Here is a 24,393-nt window from a genome sequence, read left to right as displayed (position 1 = left end):
CGTGTTGGGGTCGCCTGTAGTGAGTGGTAGTAGGTGTTGGGGTCGCCTGTAGTGAGTGGTAGTAGGTGTTGGGGTCACCTGTAGTGAGTGGTCGTAGGTGTTGGGGTCGCCTGTACTTCTCCCGGTCATGGGGGCCAAACATCAATGGTTTTCTTGATAAATGGCCACGTGTCTCACCACGTGGTTACTCTAACTCGAACCAGTCTGATCCAGATTCAGTCTCCCTCGTGATTGATTATGCAAGCTGGGTCAGACCATTTAATGCTTTTCACTGGTGGGGGGGGGGGAGATATAAATGCAGGTCATACCGTTAACTAAGAAAACAAATAGTTTTAATTAGCCAATCCTGGAGCTGGAATGATTAGCTAGTGGTCTTTATAATCGTCAGAGTTTTGTATTTTAAGGTGCCCTGGGATGATCTGCATGAGCACGCTGTGTATTGCATCGAATGTATCAACATGGGTCATTCCATTTTCATGCCCTTCATCGGGGGAAGGAATTCTTCAATACGAATCGTACCTTTTAAGTAGAATTCAAACACAGTATACTGTTTAAACATGCCAAGCCTTGAGCTGAAATGATTGGGCAGTAATTTTATTGTTACAGTCAGAGTGTTTGTATGTGAAAGTGCCCCACCATGACAGAGCCCAAATGTTCGTTGCATTGTTTCGTCCGTCTCTAGATCGCCGGAGGCCCCGGGCCTCACCAAGACCACCACCACGGTGGCCGGGCCCACTCCCGCGGCCTCGACGGAGCTCACCGTCAAGCCCGCCGAGTGGTCGCCCTGGCTTAACGTGTCCACGCCGACGCCGGACAACGAGGGGGACGTCGAGACGATCGAGAGGATCAGGAACGCCGGCGTCGACGTCTGCCCGGAGCCCATGGCCGTCCAGTGCCAGGCCGTGATGTACCCGGGCCGGGACGTCTCCACGCTGGGGCAGAAGGTCATCTGCGACCGTCTCGTCGGCCTCATCTGCCGCAACGCCGACCAGAGCGGAAGCCGGCCGCTGTGCCTGGACTACGCCGTCAAGTTCTTGTGCGCGCCGGCGACCGGGCCGACGACGACGATGAGGCCGACCGCCGCGACATCTTCCGTCGCTCCGGGCGTGTCGCTGAGCTCCGTTCCGACTCCGCCTTGGGAAGCGAACTCCACCGAGCCCGACATCAAGCCGGCCGAGTGGACGCGCTGGTTCGACGTGTCCGCGCCGACGCCGGACAACGAGGGGGACATCGAGACGATCCAGAAGGTCAGGAACGCCGGCGTCGGCGTCTGCTCGGAGCCCGTGGGCGTCCAGTGCCAGGCCGTGATGTACCCGGGCCGGGACGTCGCCACGCTGGGGCAGAAGGTCATCTGCGACCGTCTCGTCGGCCTGATCTGCCGCAACGCCGACCAGAGCGGGCCCAGGCCGCTGTGCCTCAACTACGCCGTCAAGTTCTTGTGCGCGCCGAGGACCAGGCCGACGACGATGACGACGACGACGATGACCACCGTGGCGACGTCGTCCATCGCTCCACCGGTGTCGTTGAAATCGGCTTCATCCCCGACCCCAGCGGACAGGTGAGGGTGAAGCCGTCTCGTCCAACAACCTCGCCGGGCTTAAGTCTGCTGCTCACGTCATGCGTGCGTAGACAACTGCTCGGAGGGTATAGTGTCGGTAAAGAAAATAAACACGTGCCTGTGGTGGTCGACTTATCTCATGGTTACTACGAGGAAGGGTCATTTCCACAAAAACGTGACCTATTCTTGATTTTTATTCTTGGTTCTTTCGGTAAAGTCACCACCACGTAGAAGGGAAACAATAAAATAATAAAAATATAAAACAATAAAATTCTCACCTGATGATGATTGCTTCTTGTGTTGCAGTCGAAACGTCGTGAGAATTTTATTGTTTTATATTTTTATTATTTTATTGTTTCCCTTCTACGTGGTGGTGACTTTACCGAAAGAACCAAGAATATGAATCCCTGCAGTCACGAAAGCTTTAAATCAAAACTTATTCTAGATTTATTTTTGACAGTAGAATGTTTTTTTTTGGTTTAGATCGTATACATATTAAATGTGTCATTAAACCCTCCACCACCCGGCACGGCCAATTGGGAAGGTTTGTCATTAACAATTGTAAATGTTGCAGTGGGTTTATTCTCCAGCACACACCGGTCTGCTGAACTAGTGACGAATTGGCACGTTTTGTTTACGTGACGAACCTTAACGATCGCCTGCGTCGGGTGGGTGGTGGCGGGTCTTACGACGCATTTATACTGACACAATCTATTAAAGCAATAATGGGTTTCCAGGAAGGGAACCCGAATGTATAACAGTGTGGCCTGTGGGAAATTAAGTTTCAACGTACGATGGTTCCACTTGCCACCGCCATCCAGGAACTAATTAAGTTGGAGGTGTGGGGGTCGCCTGTAGTGAGTGGTCGTAGGTGTAGGGGGTCGCCTGTAGTGAGCGGATGTAGGTGTTAGGGTCGCCTGTAGTGAGTGGTAGTAGATGTGGGGGTCGCCTGTAGTGAGTGGTTGTAGGTGTGGGGGTCGCCTGTAGTGAGTGGTCGTAGGTGAGGGGGTCACCTGTAGTGAGCGGTCGTAGGTGTTGGGGTCACCTGTAGTGAGTGGTAGTAGGTGTTGGGGTCGCCTGTAGTGAGTGGTAGTAGGTGTTGGGGTCGCCTGTAGTGAGTGGTAGTAGGTGTTGGGGTCACCTGTAGTGAGTGGTCGTAGGTGTTGGGGTCGCCTGTACTTCTCCCGGTCATGGGGGCCAAACATCAATGGTTTTCTTGATAAATGGCCACGTGTCTCACCACGTGGTTACTCTAACTCGAACCAGTCTGATCCAGATTCAGTCACCCTCGTGATTGATTATGCAAGCTGGGTCAGACCATTTAATGCTTTTCACTGGTGGGGGGGGGGAAGATATAAATGCAGGTCATACCGTTAACTAAGAAAACAAATAGTTTTAATTAGCCAATCCTGGAGCTGGAATGATTAGCTAGTGGTCTTTATAATCGTCAGAGTTTTGTATTTTAAGGTGCCCTGGGATGATCTGCATGAGCACGCTGTGTATTGCATCGAATGTATCAACATGGGTCATTCCATTTTCATGCCCTTCATTGGGGGAAGGAATTCTTCAATACGAATCGTACCTTTTAAGTAGAATTAAAACACAGTATACTGTTTAAACATGCCAAGCCTTGAGCTGAAATGATTGGGCAGTAATTTTATTATTACAGTCAGAGAGTTTGTATGTGAAAGTGCCCCACCACGACGGAGCCCAAATGTTCGTTGCATTGTTTCGTCCGTCTCTAGATCGCCGGAGGCCCCGGGCCTCACCAAGACCACCACCACGGTGGCCGGGCCCACTCCCGCGGCCTCGACGGAGCTCACCGTCAAGCCCGCCGAGTGGTCGCCCTGGCTCAACGTGTCCACGCCGACGCCGGACAACGAGGGGGACGTCGAGACGATCGAGAGGATCAGGAACGCCGGCGTCGACGTCTGCCCGGAGCCCGTGGCCGTCCAGTGCCGGGCCGTGATGTACCCGGGCCGGGACGTCTCCACGCTGGGGCAGAAGGTCATCTGCGACCGTCTCGTCGGCCTGATCTGTCGCAACGCCGACCAGAGCGGGCCCAGGCCGCTGTGCCTGGACTACGCCGTCAAGTTCTTGTGCGCGCCGGCGACCGGGCCGACGACGACGATGAGGCCGACCGCCGCGACATCTTCCGTCGCTCCGGGCGTGTCGCTGAGCTCCGTTCCGACTCCGCCTTGGGAAGCGAACTCCACCGAGCCCGACATCAAGCCGGCCGAGTGGACGCGCTGGTTCGACGTGTCCGCGCCGACGCCGGACAACGAGGGGGACATCGAGACGATCCAGAAGGTCAGGAACGCCGGCGTCGGCGTCTGCTCGGAGCCCGTGGGCGTCCAGTGCCAGGCCGTGATGTACCCGGGCCGGGACGTCTCCACGCTGGGGCAGAAGGTCATCTGCGACCGTCTCGTCGGCCTGATCTGCCGCAACGCCGACCAGAGCGGGCCCAGGCCGCTGTGCCTCAACTACGCCGTCCGCTTCCTCTGCGGGGCCAAATCCAATATCACCGCTGCGACGACGACGCCGCCGCCGCCGCCCGGCACGCCAGCAGGTTTGTTCACAAAACGCAGCTGCGCCCGTGATTGGCGCCGTTGGCTACGTGCTACGGTGGCGGTGCTACGCTACCCGCTACACTACTACACACTGCAGGTGATCCCCGACTTGTGCTTACGCAGGCGTAAAGCTTTCGTGACTGCAGGAATTAATATTCTTGGGTTGTTCGGTAAGGTCACGTAGATAGGTTCAAAGAAAATAGCAAAAGATAACGCGAGCGGTCGTCTTCCTGAAGACGGCCGCTGATGTCGTAGGTGCGGGGGTCACCTGTAGTGAGTGGTTGTAGGTGCGGGGGTCACCTGTAGTGAGTGGTTGTAGGTGCGGGGGTCACCTGTAGTGAGTGGTTGTAGGTGCGGGGGTCACCTGTAGTGAGTGGTTGTAGGTGCGGGGGTCGCCTGTAGTGAGTGGTTGCAGGTGCGGGGGTCACCTGTAGTGAGTGGTTGTAGGTGCGGGGGTCACCTGTAGTGAGTGGTTGTAGGTGCGGGGGTCACCTGTAGTGAGTGGTAGTAGGTGCGGGGGTCACCTGTAGTGAGTGGTTGTAGGTGCGGGGGTCACCTGTAGTGAGTGGTAGTAGGTGCGGGGGTCGCCTGTAGTGAGTGGTCGTAGGTGTTGGAGTCGCCTATGCTATACATACTATACACTATACACTAATACAACCTACACTACTATACAATACACTACACACTACACTACTATTAAATACACTGCTATACACTACACTACTATATACTACACTATACACAGTACACTACTATAAACTAATACACACTACTATTCTCTACATGCTCTACTACTATACACTACACGCTACACTACTGCACTACGAGTGAGTGGATGAGTAGGTGGGTGGGTGAGTGGGTGGTTGAGTCAGTGGTTAAGTGGGTGATTGGGTGGGTGGGTGGTTGGGTGGGTGAGTGGATGAGTGGGTGGGTGGGTGAGTGGCTGGCTGGGCGGTCGGGCAGGTGAGTGGGTGAGTGGTTAGCTAGTTGAGTGGGTGGGTGAGTGCTTTAGTGGTTGAGTCGGTGAGTAGTTGGGTGGTTGGGTGGGTGGGTGAGTGTATGAGTCGGTGAGTGGGTGAATGGATGAGTGGGTGGGTGGATGAGTCGGTGAGTGGGTGAGTGGATGAGTGGATGAGTGGGTGAGCGGATGAGTGTGTGGTTGTACGGTGGGGATGACCTGGGCCGGACGTGAGGTGGCCACCCGTTTGCCCCCGAAGTGACCTTCCGCCTTTGTGTTGCAGCTTCAGCCGCCACCACCACTTTGTCCCCGGCGACGGTCTGCAAGGTGAGTGCCTGTGGGGACGTTCCCGCTCGTGCTCGGATCCGCGCACACAAACTCGCACGCACACACACATGCACAACAACGGCCGTTCGCCACTAGAAGTTGTGCATACGTACACTACGCACCACACTACGCTGAAGTAACACTGTTCACCACGCTGCAGCACAACAAGTCGCCGGGTTGCCGCGGAACGCAACATACGGAAATGCTCCCGTAAATCACGTCAGTCAACAGAATTGCCGAGCTTTGCAGCGCAGCGAGGTCGCGATCGAACGCAACGCGGAGCGGGGCGAGGCGTAAGGCGGCGGCGGCGGCGTTATCGCCGCTCTGCGCTGTCGGCCGAGCTGTTACACCCGCCACGCCGTCTCGTTACATCTCAGCTTTACGCGGCTGCTTCTCTTCATTTTGAGTTCATTTCGCGCGTGTCTTCACCGCGCGTACTTGAGTTGACGCGACCGCGCCCCCGATTCGCTCAACACCCGTCGGAGGCGATCGGGCCTAGGCCGCTGAACGGCAAACGAGACGCCTCGAGTTAATGACCTCTACGGGGAGGATTTCCACCTATCCGTTAGAGCTTTTAACAGACGACAAGATAAGAAGTCACAGCTCATCGAGACGCTGACCTTCCTCAAAAGATGCCTGGCTCCTCCCGCCCCCCCCCCCCCCCCACCTTAACCTGTATATAATCTCGGGTGTCCCAGAGCTCCCAACTTGATGCAGCGAACTTTGTTGTGTCTGTTCCACCTGAAGACGGAAGCTTGTGTTGCCTCGGAAACGTCGTGGTTTAAGTTAGTTATTTTATTTTATTTTTATTTTACCTACGTGACTTGACCGTGAAAGACCAAAGACTGTGTAAACGGACATTCGGGAACGACCGCCTTTTCCGTTAAACAACCGACGTTGAAATGTTCCGTGGTGTTCGTGAGACAAAATGGGGATGCGGGAAAATGTCCCGTGAGTTTAACAACGGTGGTGGTCAGCGGGAAGGTGGACGTTCGATCGAAATGAAAGAATCGTAGATAAGCACAGGACGTATTGCAGAGGGATATAACGCGGGGCACCGAGAGAAAAGGAACCCATTGATGGGGTGGTAGTGGAGGCAACAGCTACACCCGGCTGTGGGATTCTGTCGTTGATTTTGGGAGGGGAGGGGGGTGGCATTTTCAGTTACCGACACGCAGGGAATTCGGGTTATGGATCGATCTCGGGGAAGCTAACCCTTCCGTAACCCGGGGACTGTCTGTAAACTACACGACTATACACTACACTACTATACACTATACACTACACGATACACTACACTATACACTACACTACTATACTCTACACTACTATACACTACACTATACACTACTATACATTACACTACTATACACTACACTATACACTACTATACACTACACACTGCATTACTATACTCTACACTATACACGACGATACACTACTATACACTACACAATCCACTATACACTACACTACTATACACTACACTATACACTAAACTGTATATTACACTACTATACACTACACTATACACTACACTATACACTACACTACTATACACTACACTATACACTACACTACTATACACTACACTACTATGCACTACACTACACTACTATACACTACACTACTATACACTACACTACTATACACTACACTATACACTACACTATACACTACACTACACACTACACTACTACACTACACTATACACTACACCACTACACTATACACTGCAATACACCACACTACACACAAACACTATACACTACACTATACACTACACTATACACTACACTATACACTACTACACACTACACTACACACTACACTACACACTATACACTACTACACTATACACTACACTACTACACTACACACTACACTACACACTACACTACACACTACTACACTACACACTACACTACTCACTACACCACTACACACTACACTACACACTAATACACTACACTACACACTACTACACTACACACTACACTATACACTACACTACTACACTACACACTACACTACACACTACACTACACACTACTACACTACACACTACACTACTACTACACTACACACTACACTACACCACTATACCCTCCACGTTGCCGTGGTCGCTTCCCGCCGCCAGGAGGAGGAGAGGCCGGTGACGGCGTGCGTCTCTCTGTTCGTCCACTCGTGCACGGGGGCCCAGCGAGTGGTGGTCACCAAGTCGTGCGACTGGAGCGCCAGCGAGTGTCACAAGCACGGCTCGTTCCCCGTGGCCACCACGCGGCCCGGAGAGTGCTGCCCGCACTACCAGTGTGGTATGGCACTGTGTGGTGTGTGTGGTGTGTCTGTGTGTGTGTGGTGTGTGTGTCTGTGTGTGTGGTGTGTGTGTGTGTGGTGTGTGTGTGTGTGTGGTATGGCACTGTGTGTTGTGTGTAGTGTGTGTGGTGTGTGTGTGTGGTGTGTGTGGTGTGTGTGGTGTGTGTGGTGTGTGTGTCTGTGTGTGTGGTGTGTGTGTCTCTGTGTGTCTGTGTCTGTGTGTGTGGTGTGTGTGGTGTGTGTGTCTGTGGTGCCGGACGGGCAACTCTGTCGTGGACAGCGCTGTGGGGGGAGTTCCAATTTTGATTGGCTCCTCCCCTCATGGCATATGTGTCCACCACAGGGGCTAAACGGGGGCTCTGGACGGGTGCGAGGGGCTGGTAACCCCTCCACCTTCAATTAATTACCACAAAACCACGAATTAAACTGAAATATGTAACAACTAAGCTTGTGCCGGAGGCCCCGGGGGGCCAGGCGTCTATGACATCTCCTGGCCAAACCCCAATTGGCGGAGCCAGGAGATTGAATACCTACCCTCGGGGCTACTCCAGAAACAACGAAAAGCCACTACGGGTGGCCACGTGGAATGTTCGAACGCTCACTGCAGAGGAGAGGCTGCCACTCCTCTGTCGGGAGCTGGACCGGTACCGCCTGGATCTATGCGGCATTCAGGAGGTCCGGTGGACCGGCTCTGGCTCCTGCCACCATGAGGGGTGGACAGTCCTCTACTCGGGGCAGCAGACTGCCAAACAACAGGGTGTGGGTCTTCTTTTGAACAAAAGAATGAAGGGGGCGTGGGAGCGTGGCGGTGAGGTGTGGGAAGCTGTAAGCCCCAGGCTACTTTGGGCTCGCCTTCCCATCAACCGGAGGCGAGGAATGGTGGTCGTGGTTACTTATGCCCCCACCGAAGATGAACATCCGTGGAGGGATGCAGGCAAAGCCGATGAGTCAGATGCCTTCTATGACCTCCTGTCACAGGTGCTGGCTAAAGTGGCCCCTCGGGATAGAGTCATCATGTTGGGTGACTTCAATGCCCGAGTTGGTCATGATACTGGCACCTGGTCTGGAGTGATTGGAGGGCATGGGCCAGATCAGCTCAATAACAACGGTAGGAGGCTGCTAGATTTTTGTGCAGCCCATGGGCTTGTAATTACCAACACGCTGTTCCGGCATCGGCGCATCCACACAACATCATGGATGCATGCCGGGTCCAAGCAAGAACATCTGCTGGACTACATAGTGACGGACCAGCGAATGCGAGCCCATGTCCTTGACACCAGGACCTACCGTGGAGCTGATCTGCCCTCTGACCATCGACTAGTCATCTGTAAGATGCGCCTGCCATTCTTCCACTCCGGTGGTGGGTGTACACCCAGGACCCCATTCCAACCTAAAGTGGCCTGGTCTCAGTTATCTGATGAAAGTCGCAAGCGAGAATTTCATCATCGCTTGCGGCTGGGATTGGCATCGTCCCCGACTCCTCCTGATGTCGAGGGTAAATGGGCGAGGTTTAGGACTGTGACTCATGCAGCTGCAATGGCTGCTTTGGGTACGCGGTCCAGACCTCCCCAGACACCCTGGATGACAGAGGAGTTGTTCAGGATGGTTGAGAAAAAGCGACAGGCCCACTGTCATCGGCTACAGAATCCCACGTCAGAGAATGAGGAGGCTTACCGCAGCCTTCGCTCGGAGGTTCGGAGAGCCGTGAGGCGCTGCAAGGATGGGTGGTGGTCGCGGGTTGCTGAGGAGATGGAGTCTGCCTCAGTGGCCCGTGATCACAAATCTCTATTTAACTCCATCAAAAAAGTAACCTGCAGCGCCACACCTATTACCATCATTAGGGGAAAAAACGGTGATCCAATTTCCGACCCCCAGGAACAGGTTCGCAGATTTGCTGAGCATTTCTGTGAGGTCCTGGGGGAGGGAAAATCCCTCAGCCAGGAAAACAACGTGGCACAAAGTGAGGATGACCCTGCTGAGGCTGCGTTGCCTCAAATATTGGATGAAGTCACCCCCTGTGAGTGGCTGGCTGAGGTGCCATCTGCTGAGGAAGTATTGAAGGCGATCCGGAGTCTGAGACCAGGAAAGGCAGCGGGCAGAGATGATCTCCCAAGCGAAATGCTGAGGGAGGGTGGCGTTTGTGCACAGACTGCCCTATATGACATTATAACAACAGTCTGGACCACTGGACGGGTTCCGCAGGATTGGAAGGATGCCCTGGTGGTCCCCCTTTTTAAGAAGGGGGACCGCACAGACTGTAACAACTACAGGGGCATCTCACTCCTCAGTGTGCCGGGAAAGGTCCTGGCAAGGATTATTCAGCATCGCCTTGCCAGGCACGCTGAGGAGAGGCTTGCGGAGCCCCAATGCGGTTTCAGGAAAGGGCGGTCCTGCACAGATGCCATATTTTCTGTCCGTCTGCTACAGCAGAGGTGTAGGGAATTCCAACAAGACCTACATCTCTGCTTTATTGACCTGGTCAAGGCCTATGATACCATCAGTAGGCCTGGGCTCTGGGTCGTTCTTCGTGCTTTTGGAGTACCTGACCCTCTGCTCACGATCATTAAGGACCTTCATGATGGTGAGCGGGCCCGGGTAAAACTACGTGGCCGGGAGTCAGAGCCATTCCCTGTACACCTTGGGGTGCGACAGGGATGTCCTCTGGCTCCCACATTATTTAACATCTATTTTGACCACGTAGTTCGTGAAGCCTTCAATAGCTGTACCGGGGGAATCTCCATACGGTACAGATATAATGGGAGGCTAATCGATGCCTGGGTGCGGTCAAGGGATGGCTCCCTATTGCTCAACCACGTTATGTATGCTGATGACTTGGTAATAGCTGCTCAGTCAGAGGAGGAGTTGGAGACGCTGCTGCTGAGACTGGAGCGTGCCACTAAGAGGTGGGGCCTTACCATCAGCCCCACCAAAACTAAGCACCTGCCTGGGTATTTTGTACCATCGGACACTCCACCCCCACAACTCCCAATCGGTGATGGGGCAGTTGTGGAGAGAGTGGAGAGTTTCCCATACCTGGGCAGTGTGCTTATGACTGGCTCCAGTTTAACAGCAGAGGTCTCACTCCGAATCAGTCGAGCGGCAATATCTTTTCATCGGTTGCGTAACGCTGTGTGGAAGCTACCTGGTCTGTCGCTCCGCACTAAGCTTCAGGTCTTCTCGGCCACGATCATTCCCTCCCTTCTCTACGCTTGCGAAACGTGGACCCCCCTAATGGAACATCTTCGCCGGTTAGAAACATTTAGGCTGACCTGCCTACGATCCATCCTGGGTTTAACCAGACTGGATTGTGTGAGGAGCTCACAAATCCTTGAAAGATCTGGGCAGGGTCCCATCGGTGAGCTCCTCCGGCAGGCAAGGCTGCGATGGCTGGGTCATGTAGCCCGCATGCCCAGCCACCGCATGCCGAAACAGCTTTTGTTTGGCCGGATTGAGGGGGCTAAGCGGGCGCGGCAAGGGCTAGAGAAGAGATGGAGTGATGTGGTACAGGAGGACGTGGAGCTGAGTGGACTTGCCGATGACTGGTACCAGCGGTGTCAAGATCGGCCTCTGTGGAGGAGGCTCGTGAAGGATGCTACTGGGCAGTTGGAGGCAGTCGCCCTCCAACAACAACGGAGGGCGGAGGAGCGACGCTCACAACAGCGAGCGGAGCGCCGGGTGGCTAAAGCACAGCAGGTTGGCACAGTAGGGGGCACAGGTGGTGCATCAGCCAGTCATCTCAGTCAGTCGACCCGTGGTACCTGGGTCTGCCCCGTGACCTTCCAGCGGGCGTTCGACACTTCACGTTGCCTCAACGTGCACATGGCCTGGCACAAGCGTCGTGGTGACGTCACCGCCACTTAGTGGCGAATGGCAGTTGTTGTTGTTGTGTGTGGGGAGCGGTAGTGTAGGCGCTACGCTGCGCTATGAACCTGGCGACCCGGGTTCGATTCCCGCTCACGGCCAACACCTGTGACGATTATCTGAACCGGTCCTGGACCTCGCCTAGGTCGACTCAGCCTCAAATGAGTACCTGGTGCGGTGCGTAAAAACATCGCCACTGGGGAGACAAAGGCGGCCGGGCGTGGTGCTGGCCACCCACCCCCTCGTGTGCCGTTACCGGCCTTCGTAGGTGCTGCTCGCTAGCAGCACTTGCCCCTACAGTCTGTTGAGGCTACACGGGGGATCTTTGTCTTTGTCTCTGTGTGTAGTTTGTCCGGAGGACTGTGCGGTGCCGGCGTGTTCGCCCGGCAGCGTTCTCATGGAGCTCATGGAGAGCAGCGCTCAGAACAGCTGCTGCCGCAGCTACGAATGTGTTCCTCGTAAGGGACTCACTCACTCACTCAGAGACTCACTCACTCAGCCACTCACTCAACCACTCACTCACTCGCTCACTCACTCAGAGACTCACTCACTCAGCCACTCACTCACTCACTCAGCCACTCACTCACTCGCTCACTCACTCAGAGACTCACTCACTCAGCCACTCACTCACTCACTCAGCCACTCGCTCACTCACTCAGCCACTCGCTCACTCACTCAGCCACTCACTCACTCAGCCACTCACTCACTCAGCCACTCGTTCACTCACTCACTCAGCCACTCGCTCACTCACTCAGCCACTCACTCGCTCACTCAGAGACTCGCTCACTCACTCAGCCACTCACTCGCTCACTCAGAGACTCACTCACTCACTCAGCCACTCACTCAGCCACTCGCTCACTCACTCAGCCATTCACTCGCTCACTCACTCAGCCACTCACTCGCTCACTCAGAGACTCACTCACTCACTCAGCCACTCACTCGCTCACTCAGAGACTCACTCACTCGCTCAGCCACTCACTCGCTCACTCACTCAGCCACTCACTCACTCACTCAGCCACTCGCTCACTCACTCAGCCACTCGTTCACTCACTGAGCCACTCACTCGCTCAGAGACTCACTCAGCCGCTCGCTCACTCAGAGACTCACTCAGCCACTCGCTCACTCAGAGACTCGCTCAGCCACTCGCTCACTCAGAGACTCACTCAGCCACTCGCTCACTCAGAGACTCGCTCAGCCACTCGCTCACTCAGAGACTCACTCAGCCACTCGCTCACTCAGCCACTCACACAGTCCCTCGCCCACTCAGCCACTCGTTCACTCATTCAGCCACTCACTCATTCAGCCACTTACTCACCCTGCCACTCACTCATGCAGCCACTCGCTCACTCACTCAGCCACTCGCTCACTCAACCACTCACTCACCCTGCGACTCACTCACTCAGCCACTCACTCACCTTGCTACTCACTCACTCAGCCACTCACCCACCCTGCCACTCACTCACTCAACCACTCAGCCACTCACTCACTCAACCACTCACTCACTGAGCCACTCGCTCACTCAACCGCTCACTCACTCAGCCCCGCACTCACTCAGCCACTCACTCACTCAGCCCCTCACTCACTCAGAGACTCGCTCACTCAGAGACTCACTCAGCCACTCGCTCACTCAGGGACTCACTCAGCCACTCGCTCACTCAACCACTCACTCACTCAGCCCCTCACTCACTCAGCCCCTCACTCACTCAGCCACTCGCTCAGCCACTCACTCAACCACTCACTCACTCACTCAGCCCCTCACTCACTCAGCCACTCACTCAGAGACTCACTCAGCCACTCGCTCACTCAGAGACTCACTCAGCCACTCGCTCACTCAACCACTCACTCACTCAGCCACTCACTCACTCAACCACTCACTCACTCAGCCCCTCACTCATTCAGCCACTCACTCACACAGTCACTCACTCACTCAGCTACTTATTGACCCACGTAATCACTCGCACAGCCACATTCATTCACACACTCACTGACCCAGCCACCCAAACGCCTACCTAGTCACCCACTCACCCACGCACTCACCCGCTCATCCACTCACTCACCCGCTCACTTATGGCGCAGTGGCTGTGTGGTTCTTTAGTGGCGACTGTGCGTGGTGGTGTCGTGTGTGTGGCGTGTCACAGAGCCTTCGCCGACATGTGAATATAATGGCAAGATGTACCAGGTGAGACTCACTCATCCACTCACTCACCAACTCACCCACCTGCCTTCCCACCCACTCACTCACTCTCTCAACCACCCACTCAGCAATTCACACATTTTCCTTCTCACTCACCCACTCATCCACCCACTAACTAACTCACCCACTTGCCTTCCCACTCACTCACCAACTCACCCACTCGCCTTCCCACTCACTCACCAACTCACCCACTCGCCTTCTCACTCACCCACTCACTGACTCTCTCAACCACCCACTCAGCAATTCACCCATTTTCCTTCTCACTCACCCACTCATCCACCCACCCACCCACTAACTCACCCACTCACCTTCCCACTCACCCACTAACTCACCCACTCATCCACCCACCCACCCACTAACTCACCCACTCGCCTTCTCACTCACCCACTAACTCACCCACTCGCCTTCCCACTCACCAACTCACCCACTCGCCTTCCCACTCACCCACTAACTCACCCACTCGCCTTCCCACTCACCCACCAACTCACCCACTCGCCTTCCCACTCACCCACTAACTCACTCACTCGCCTTCCCACTCACTCACTAACTCACCCATTCGCCTCTCACTCACTCACCAACTCACCCACTCTCCTTCCCACTCACCAACTAACTCACCCACTAACTCACCCACTCGCCTTCCCACTGACTCACCAACTCACCCACTCGCCTTCCCACTCACCAACTAACTCACCCACTCACCTTCCCACTGACTCACCAACTCACCCACTCGCCTTCCCACTCACCAACTAACTCACCCACTCGCCTTCCCACTGACTCACGAACTCACCCGCTCGCCTTCCCACTCACCAACTAACTCACCCACTAACTCACCCACTAACTCACCCACTCACCTTCCCACTCACCCACTCACCCACTAACTCACCCACTAACTCACCCACTCACCTTCCCACTCACCCACTCACTCACACACTCACTCACCAACTCACTCACCAACTCACTCACCAACTCACTCACCAACTCACTCACCCACTCACTCACCGCACTCACTCACCCACTCACTCACCGCACTCACTCACCCACTGCTGGGTAGTTTCTTGTCCTCTTCCCCCCCCCTCCCGTACCTCCGATTAGCGCGGTTGGCTACGTGCGGTGGTGTGACAGAAGTTCAACACACACACGTACACACACATACACACACATACACACATACACATACACACACACGTACACACACACATACACACACAGGGTACACACACACACGTACACACACATACACACACATACACACACAGGTACACACACAGCGTACACACACACATACACACACATACACATACACACATACACATACACACAAACACACACGTACACACACACGTACACACGCGTACACACACACACGCGTACACACACACACACGCGTACACAACAACAACAACAACAACAACCGCCATTCGCCACTAAGTGGCGGTGACGTCACCACGACGCTTGTGCCAGGCTATGTGCACCCTGAGGCCACGTGAAGTGTCGAACGCCCGCTGGCAGGAGGTCACGGGGCAGACCCAGGTGCCACGGGTCGACTGACTGAGATGACTGGCTGATGCACCACCTGTGCCCCCTACTGTGCCAACCTGCTGTGCTTTAGCCACCCGGCGCTCCGCTCGCTGTTGTGAGCGTCGCTCCTCCGCCCTCCGTTGTTGTTGGAGGGCGACTGCCTCCAACTGCCCAGTAGCATCCTTCACGAGCCTCCTCCACAGAGGCCGATCTTGACACCGCTGGTACCAGTCATCGGCAAGTCCACTCAGCTCCACGTCCTCCTGTACCACATCACTCCATCTCTTCTCTAGCCCGTGCCGCGCCCGCTTAGCCCCCTCAATCCGGCCAAACAAAAGCTGTTTCGGCATGCGGTGGCTGGGCATGCGGGCTACATGACCCAGCCATCGCAGCCTTGCCTGCCGGAGGAGCTCACCGATGGGACCCTGCCCAGATCTTTCAAGGATTTGTGAGCTCCTCACACAATCCAGTCTGGTTAAACCCAGGATGGATCGTAGGCAGGTCAGCCTAAATGTTTCTAACCGGCGAAGATGTTCCATTAGGGGGGTCCACGTTTCGCAAGCGTAGAGAAGGGAGGGAATGACCGTGGCCGAGAAGACCTGAAGCTTAGTGCGGAGCGACAGACCAGGTAGCTTCCACACAGCGTTACGCAACCGATGAAAAGATATTGCCGCTCGACTGATTCGGAGTGAGACCTCTGCTGTTAAACTGGAGCCAGTCATAAGCACACTGCCCAGGTATGGGAAACTCTCCACTCTCTCCACAACTGCCCCATCACCGATTGGGAGTTGTGGGGGTGGAGTGTCCGATGGTACAAAATACCCAGGCAGGTGCTTAGTTTTGGTGGGGCTGATGGTAAGGCCCCACCTCTTAGTGGCACGCTCCAGTCTCAGCAGCAGCGTCTGCAACTCCTCCTCTGACTGAGCAGCTATTACCAAGTCATCAGCATACATAACGTGGTTGAGCAATAGGGAGCCATCCCTTGACCGCACCCGGGCATCGATTAGCCTCCCATTATATCTGTACCATATGGAGATTCCCCCGGTACAGCTATTGAAGGCTTCACGAACTACGTGGTCAAAATAGATGTTAAATAATGTGGGAGCCAGAGGACATCCCTGTCGCACCCCAAGGTGTACAGGGAATGGCTCTGACTCCCGGCCACGTAGTTTTACCCGGGCCCGCTCACCATCATGAAGGTCCTTAATGATCGTGAGCAGAGGGTCAGGTACTCCAAAAGCACGAAGAACGACCCAGAGGCCAGGCCTACTGATGGTATCATAGGCCTTGACCAGGTCAATAAAGCAGAGATGTAGGTCTTGTTGGAATTCCCTACACCTCTGCTGTAGCAGACGGACAGAAAATATGGCATCTGTGCAGGACCGCCCTTTCCTGAAACCGCATTGGGGCTCCGCAAGCCTCTCCTCAGCGTGCCTGGCAAGGCGATGCTGAATAATCCTTGCCAGGACCTTTCCCGGCACACTGAGGAGGGAGATGCCCCTGTAGTTGTTACAGTCTGTGCGGTCCCCCTTCTTAAAAAGGGGGACCACCAGGGCATCCTTCCAATCCTGCGGAACCCGTCCAGTGGTCCAGACTGTTGTTATGATGTCATATAGGGCAGTCTGTGCACAAACGCCACCCTCCCTCAGCATTTCGCTTGGGAGATCATCTCTGCCCGCTGCCTTTCCTGGTCTCAGACTCCGGATCGCCTTCAATACTTCCTCAGCAGATGGCACCTCAGCCAGCCACTCACAGGGGGTGACTTCATCCAATATTTGAGGCACCGCAGCCTCAGCAGGGTCATCCTCACTTTGTGCCACGATGTTTTCCTGGCTGTGGGATTTTCCCTCCCCCAGGACCTCACAGAAATGCTCAGCAAATCTGCGAACCTGTTCCTGGGGGTCGGAAATTGGATCACCGTTTTTTCCCCTAATGATGGTAATAGGTGTGGCGCTGCAGGTTACTTTTTTGATGGAGTTAAATAGCGATTTGTGATCACGGGCCACTGAGGCAGACTCCATCTCCTCAGCAACCCGCGACCACCACCCATCCTTGCAGCGCCTCACGGCTCTCCGAACCTCCGAGCGAAGGCTGCGGTAAGCCTCCTCATTCTCTGACGTGGGATTCTGTAGCCGATGACAGTGGGCCTGTCGCTTTTTCTCAACCATCCTGAACAACTCCTCTGTCATCCAGGGTGTCTGGGGAGGTCTGGACCGCGTACCCAAAGCAGCCATTGCAGCTGCATGAGTCACAGTCCTAAACCTCGCCCATTTACCCTCGACATCAGGAGGAGTCGGGGACGATGCCAATCCCAGCCGCAAGCGATGATGAAATTCTCGCTTGCAACTTTCATCAGATAACTGAGACCAGGCCACTTTAGGTTGGAATGGGGTCCTGGGTGTACACCCACCACCGGAGTGGAAGAATGGCAGGCGCATCTTACAGATGACTAGTCGATGGTCAGAGGGCAGATCAGCTCCACGGTAGGTCCTGGTGTCAAGGACATGGGCTCGCATTCGCTGGTCCGTCACTATGTAGTCCAGCAGATGTTCTTGCTTGGACCCGGCATGCATCCATGATGTTGTGTGGATGCGCTGATGCCGGAACAGCGTGTTGGTAATTAAAAGCCCATGGGCTGCACAAAAATCTAGCAGCCTCCTACCATTGTTATTGAGCTGATCTGGCCCATGCCCTCCAATCACTCCAGACCAGGTGCCAGTATCATGACCAACTCGGGCATTGAAGTCACCCAACATGATGACTCTATCCCGAGGGGCCACTTTAGCCAGCACCTGTGACAGGAGGTCATAGAAGGCATCTGACTCATCGGCTTTGCCTGCATCCCTCCACGGATGTTCATCTTCGGTGGGGGCATAAGTAACCACGACCACCATTCCTCGCCTCCGGTTGATGGGAAGGCGAGCCCAAAGTAGCCTGGGGCTTACAGCTTCCCACACCTCACCGCCACGCTCCCACGACCCCTTCATTCTTTTGTTCAAAAGAAGACCCACACCCTGTTGTTTGGCAGTCTGCTGCCCCGAGTAGAGGACTGTCCACCCCTCATGGTGGCAGGAGCCAGAGCCGGTCCACCGGACCTCCTGAATGCCGCATAGATCCAGGCGGTACCGGTCCAGCTCCCGACAGAGGAGTGGCAGCCTCTCCTCTGCAGTGAGCGTTCGAACATTCCACGTGGCCACCCGTAGTGGCTTTTCGTTGTTTCTGGAGTAGCCCCGAGGGTAGGTATTCAATCTCCTGGCTCCGCCAATTGGGGTTTGGCCAGGAGACGTCATAGACGCCTGGCCCCCCGGGGCCTCCGGCACAAGCTTAGTTGTTACATATTTCACTTTAATTCGTGGTTTTGTGGTAATTAATTGAAGGTGGAGGGGTTACCAGCCCCTCGCACCCGTCCAGAGCCCCCGTTTAGCCCCTGTGGTGGACACATATGCCATGAGGGGAGGAGCCAATCAAAATTGGAACTCCCCCCACAGCACTGTCCACGACAGAGTTGCCCGTCCGGCACCGCGAGGAGGTAGGGGGTTGTTTTGCCGGACTCACGCGTACACACACACACGCGTACACACACACATACATACACACACATAAACACAAACACACACGTACACACACACGTACACACGCGTACACACACACACGCGTACACACACGTACACACACACGTACACAAACACACACACGTCCACACGTACACACACGTCCACACACACACGCGTACACACACGTACACACACACGTACACAAACACACGCGTACACACACGTACACACACACAAACACACAAACACACACACGTACACACACACGTACATACGAACAGCCCCAGCAGTCTATTGAAAGGCTTCCCGGTGGTGATTGTCTCTGTGTGCAGGTTGGGGAGCAATGGAACAAGGACAACTGCTCGTTCCTGGAGTGTACGGAGTCACAGGGGTCTGCGTTGCTGAGGGAGCACCAGATCACCTGCCTGGAGCCCCAGTACCCACACACGTGTACAAATGTGAGTCACTCACTCACTCGGCCACTCACTCACCTAGCCACTCACTCACTTATACACTCACTCACTCAGAGACTTACTCATACACTCACTCATACACTCACTCATACACTCACTCATACACTCACTCACTGAGTCACTCGCTCAGCCACTCGCTCAGCCACTCACTCATACACTCGCTCACTCAGCCACTCACTCACTCAGCCACTCGCTCACTCATACACTCACTCACTCATACACTCACTCACTCAGAGACTCACTCACTCAGACACTCACTCACTCAGACACTCACTCACTCACTCAGACACTCACTCACTCAGACACTCACTCACACACTCGCTCATACACTCACTCATACACTCACTCACTTATACACTCACTCACTCATACACTCACACACACTCACTCATACACTCGCTCACACACACACTCACACACACTCACTCATACACTCACTCACACACTCACACACACACACTCACTCATACACTCACTCACTCATACACTCACTCACTCATACACTCACTCGCTCATACACTCACTCACTCATACACTCACTCGCTCATACACTCACTCATACACTCACTCACTCACCCACACACACACTCACACACACACACTCACTCATACACTCACTCACTCATACACTCACTCATACACTCATTCACACACTCACACACACTCACTCATACACTCACTCACTCATACACTCACTCACACACACACTCACACACTCACTCACTCACACACTCACTCACTCATACACTCATACGCTCACTCATACACTCACTCACTCATACACTCACTCACACACACACTCACTCATACACTCACCAGATCACCTGCCTGGAACCCTGATGATGATGGTGCTGATGATGATGGTGCTGATGATGATGGTGATGATGATGATGGTGCTGATGATGATGGTGCTGATGATGATGATGGTGCTGATAATGATGATGGTGCTGATGATGATGGTGCTGATGATGATGCTGGTGCTGATGATGATGGTGCTGATGCTGTCTCTCCTAGGTCAGCGTAGTCTATGATGTCCATGGGTGCTGCATCACCTACAAGTGTAACGATGGTAAATAGACACTCACATCGCACTGACTCACCCTCACCGCGTGTCTGTGTGTGTGTGTCTGCCTGTGTGTCAGTTTAACAGCAGAGGTCTCACTCCGAATCAGTCGAGCGGCAATATCTTTTGATCGGTTGTGTAACGCTGTGTGGAAGCTACCTGGTCTGTCGCTCCGCACTAAGCTTCAGGTCTTCTCGGCCACGGTCATTCCCTCCCTTCTCTACGCTTGCGAAATGTGGACCCCCCTAATGGAACATCTTCGCTGGTTAGAAACATTTAGCCTGGCCTGCCTATGATCCATCCTGGGTTTAACCAGACTGGATTGTGTGAGGAGCTCACAAATCCTTGAAAGATCTGGGCAAGGTCCCATCGGTGAGCTCCTCCGGCGGGCAAGGCTGCGATGGCTGGGTCATGTAGCCCGCATGCCCAGCCACCGCATGCCGAAACAGCTTTTGTTCGGCCGGATTGAGGGGGCTAAACGGGCGCGGCACGGGCTAGAGAAGAGATGGAGTGACGTGGTACAGGAGGACGTGGAGCTGAGTGGACTTGCCGATGACTGGTACCAGCGGTGTCAAGATCGGCCACTGTGGAGGAGGCTCGTGAAGGACGCTACTGGGCAGTTGGAGGCAGTCGCCCTCCAACAACAACGGAGGGCGGAGGAACGACGCTCACAACAACGAGCGGAGCGCCGGGTGGCTAAAGCACAGCAGGTTGGCACAGTAGGGGGCACAGGTGGTGCATCAGCCAGTCATCTCGGTCAGTCGACCCGTGGCACCTGGATCTGCCCCGTGACCTCCTGCCAGTGGGCGTTCGACACTTCACGTGGCCTCAGGGTGCACGTGGACTGGCACAAGCGTCGTGGTGACGTCACCGCCACTTAGTGGTGAATGGCGGTTGTTGTTGTTGTGTCTGTGTATGTGTCTGTGTGTGTCTGTGTGTGTCTGTGTGTGTCTGTGTGTGTGTCTGTGTGTGTGTCTGTGTGTGTGTCTGTGTATGTGTCTGTGTGGGGAGCGGTAGTGTAGCGGTTAGCGCTACACTGCGCTACGAACCTGGCGACCCGGGTTCGATTCCCGCTCATGGCCAACACCAGTGACGATTATCTGAACCGGTCCTGGGCCTCCCCTAGGTCGACTCAGCCTCAAATGAGTACCCGGTGTAGCGGTGTGTAAACATCGCCACTGGGGAGACAAAGGCGGCCGGGCGTGGTGCTGGCCACCCACCCCCTCGTGTGCCACAGTGCCGGTAGCCTTCATAGGCGCTGCTGCTACTCGCCACTAACAGCACTTGCCCCGGTCAGCCCTCTTAGAGGCTACACGGGAGATCTTTGTCTTTGTGAGTGGTCACGGGACAGACCCTGCAGGTGCCACGGGTCGACTGACTGAGATGACTGGCTGATGCACCATCTGTGCCCCCCTACTGTGCCAACCTGCTGTGTTTTAGCCGCCCGGCGCTCCGCTCATTGTTGTGAGCGTCGCTCCTCTGACCTCCGTTGTTGCTGGATGTTGACGTGGCTTTAACGTGCACCTAGCCTGGCACAAGCGCCATGGTGACATCACCGCCACTAAGTGGCGAATGGCGGTTGTTGTTGTGTGTGAGTGTCACCTCCTCATTGGTGCCGGACGGCAAAGCTGTGGTGAGCAGTGACGTCGGGGGAGGGACAATTTCGATCGGCCATTCCTCTCATGGCGTTTGTAGCCACCAAAGTGGCCAAATGGGGGCTCTGGATGGGTGCGAGGGGCTGGCAACCCCCTCCACCTTCAAATAAATTACCACTAAACCACGGGATCAAAATCTAAATAAGCTTGTGCCGGAGGCCCTAGGGGGACAGGCGTCTGTGACATCTCCTGGCCAAACCCCATTTGGTGGAGCCAGGAGACTGAATCCTTACCCTCGGGGTTCCTCCAGAAACAGAAAAAAGCCACTTCGTGTGGCCACGTGGAATGTTCGAATGCTCACTGCAGAGGAGAGGCTGCCACTCCTCTGTCGGGAGCTGGACCGGTACCGCCTGGATCTCTGTGGTATTCAGGAGGTCCGGTGGACCGGTTCTGGCTCCTGCCACCATGAGGGGTGGACAGTCCTCTACTCGGGGCAGGCGGCGAGGTGTGGGAAGCTGTAAGCCCCAGGCTATTTTGGGCTCGCCTTCCCATCAACCAGAGGCGAGGAGTGGTGGTCGTGGTTACTTATGCCCCCACTGAAGATGAACATCTGTTGAGGGATGCAGGCAAGGCCGATGAGTCAGATGCCTTCTATGACCTCCTGTCACAGGTGCTGGCTAAAGTGGCCCCTTGGGTGACTTCAATGCCCGAGTTGGTCATGATGCTGGCACCTGGTCTGGAGTGATTGGAGGGCATGGGCCAGATCAGCTCAATAACAATGGTAGGAGGCTGCTAGATATTTGTGCAGCCCATGGGCTTGTAATTACCAACACGCTGTTCCGGCATCGGCGCATCCACACAACATCATGGATGCATGCCGGGTCCAAGCAAGAACATCTGCTGGACTACGTAGTGACGGAACAGCGGATGCGGGCCCATGTCCTTGACACCAGGACCTGCCGTGGAGCTGATCTGCCCACAGACCATTGACTAGTCATCTGTAAGATGCGCCTGCCATTCTTCCACTCCGGTGGTGGGTGTACACCCAGGACCCCATTCACACCCATAGTAGCCTGGTGTCAGTTATCTGATGAAAGTTGCAAGCGAGAATTCCATTATCAATTGCGGCAGGGGTTGCCATCATCCCCCACTCCTCCTGATGTCGAGGGTAAATGGCTGAGGTTTAGGGCTGTGGCTCATGCAGCTGCAATGGTTGCCTTGGGTACATGGTCCAGACCTCCCCAGAGACCCTGGCTGACAGAGGTGTTCAGGCTGTCTGAGAAAAAGCGACAGGCCCACTCTAATCGGCTACAGCATCCCACGGCAGGGAATGAGGAGGCTTACCGCAGCATTCGCTCAGAGGTTTGCAGAGCTGTGAGATGCTGCAAGGATGGGTGGTGGTTGCGGGTTGCCGAGGAGATGGAACCTGCCTCAATGGCTCGCGATCACAAATTGCTGATTAACTCCATCAAAAAAGTAACTTGCAGCACCACACCTATTACCATCATTAGGGGAAAGACTGGTAATCCAATCTCCGACCCCCAGGAACAGGTTTGCATATTTTCTTAACATTTCTGTGAGGTCCTGGGGGAGGGGAAATCCCTCAGCCTGGAAAACATCGTGGGACAAAATGGAGATGGCCCTGCTGAGGCTGCCGTACCTCAAATATTGGGAACAGAAGTCACCCCCTGTGAGTGGCTGGCTGAGGTGCCATCTGTTGAGGAAGTACTGAAGGCGATCCAGAGTCTGAGACCAGGATAGGCACCGGGCAGAGATGGTCTCCCAAGCAAAATGCTGAGGGAGGGTGGCGTTTGTGCACAGACTGCCCTACATGACATCATAACAACAGTCTGGACCACTGGACGGTTTCCGCAGGATTGGAAGGGTACCCTGGTGGCTTTGCCAGGCACGCTGAGGAGAGGCTTGCGGAGCCCCAATGCGGTTTCAGGAAAGGGTGGTCCTGCACAGATGCCATATTTTCTGTCCGTCTGCTACAGCAGAGGTGTAGGGAATTCCAACAAGACCTACATCTCTGCTTTATTGATCTGGTCAAGGCCTATGATACCATCAGTTGGCCTGGGCTCTGGGTTGTTCTTCCTGCTTTCAGAGTCGCTGACCCTCTGCTCACGATCATTAAGGACCTTCATGATGGTGAGCGGGCCCGGGTAAAACTACGTGGCTGGGAGTCGGAGCCATTCCCTGTTCACCTTGGGGTGCGACAGGGATGTCCTCTGGCTCCCATATTATTTAACATCTATTTCGACCAATTAGTTCGTGAAGCCTTCGATGACTGTATCGGAGGGATTTCCATCTGTTAGAAATACAATGGAAGACTGATCGATGCCCAGGTGCGGTCAAGGGATCGCTCCCTATTGGTCAACCACACTATGTATGCCGATGATCTGG

At 54.7% G+C, this 24,393-nt stretch overlaps 1 protein-coding gene across 1 annotated transcript in view; it reads left to right on the top strand.

The window, feature by feature from the left end:
* Window positions 1-24,393, top strand: part of LOC116958706 (mucin-5AC-like) — an 88,615-nt gene that overhangs the window by 57,850 nt on the left and 6,372 nt on the right. The window contains exons 17-24 of the mRNA XM_076058903.1: window positions 683-1,558; window positions 3,304-4,127; window positions 5,370-5,413; window positions 7,554-7,728; window positions 11,938-12,048; window positions 13,729-13,769; window positions 19,189-19,314; window positions 20,344-20,398. Coding sequence (XP_075915018.1) covers window positions 683-1,558; window positions 3,304-4,127; window positions 5,370-5,413; window positions 7,554-7,728; window positions 11,938-12,048; window positions 13,729-13,769; window positions 19,189-19,314; window positions 20,344-20,398 — 2,252 coding nt within the window. The remainder of the gene's footprint in view (window positions 1-682; window positions 1,559-3,303; window positions 4,128-5,369; window positions 5,414-7,553; window positions 7,729-11,937; window positions 12,049-13,728; window positions 13,770-19,188; window positions 19,315-20,343; window positions 20,399-24,393) is intronic.

The sequence above is a fragment of the Petromyzon marinus genome, assembly GCF_048934315.1.
Source record: "Petromyzon marinus isolate PM22_M1 ecotype Great Lakes invasive population chromosome 80 unlocalized genomic scaffold, UKy_Petmar_22M1.pri1.0 chr80_unloc.3, whole genome shotgun sequence".
Classification (NCBI taxonomy): Eukaryota; Metazoa; Chordata; class Hyperoartia; order Petromyzontiformes; family Petromyzontidae; genus Petromyzon; species Petromyzon marinus.
This window is presented reverse-complemented; position numbering and strand designations above follow the sequence as displayed.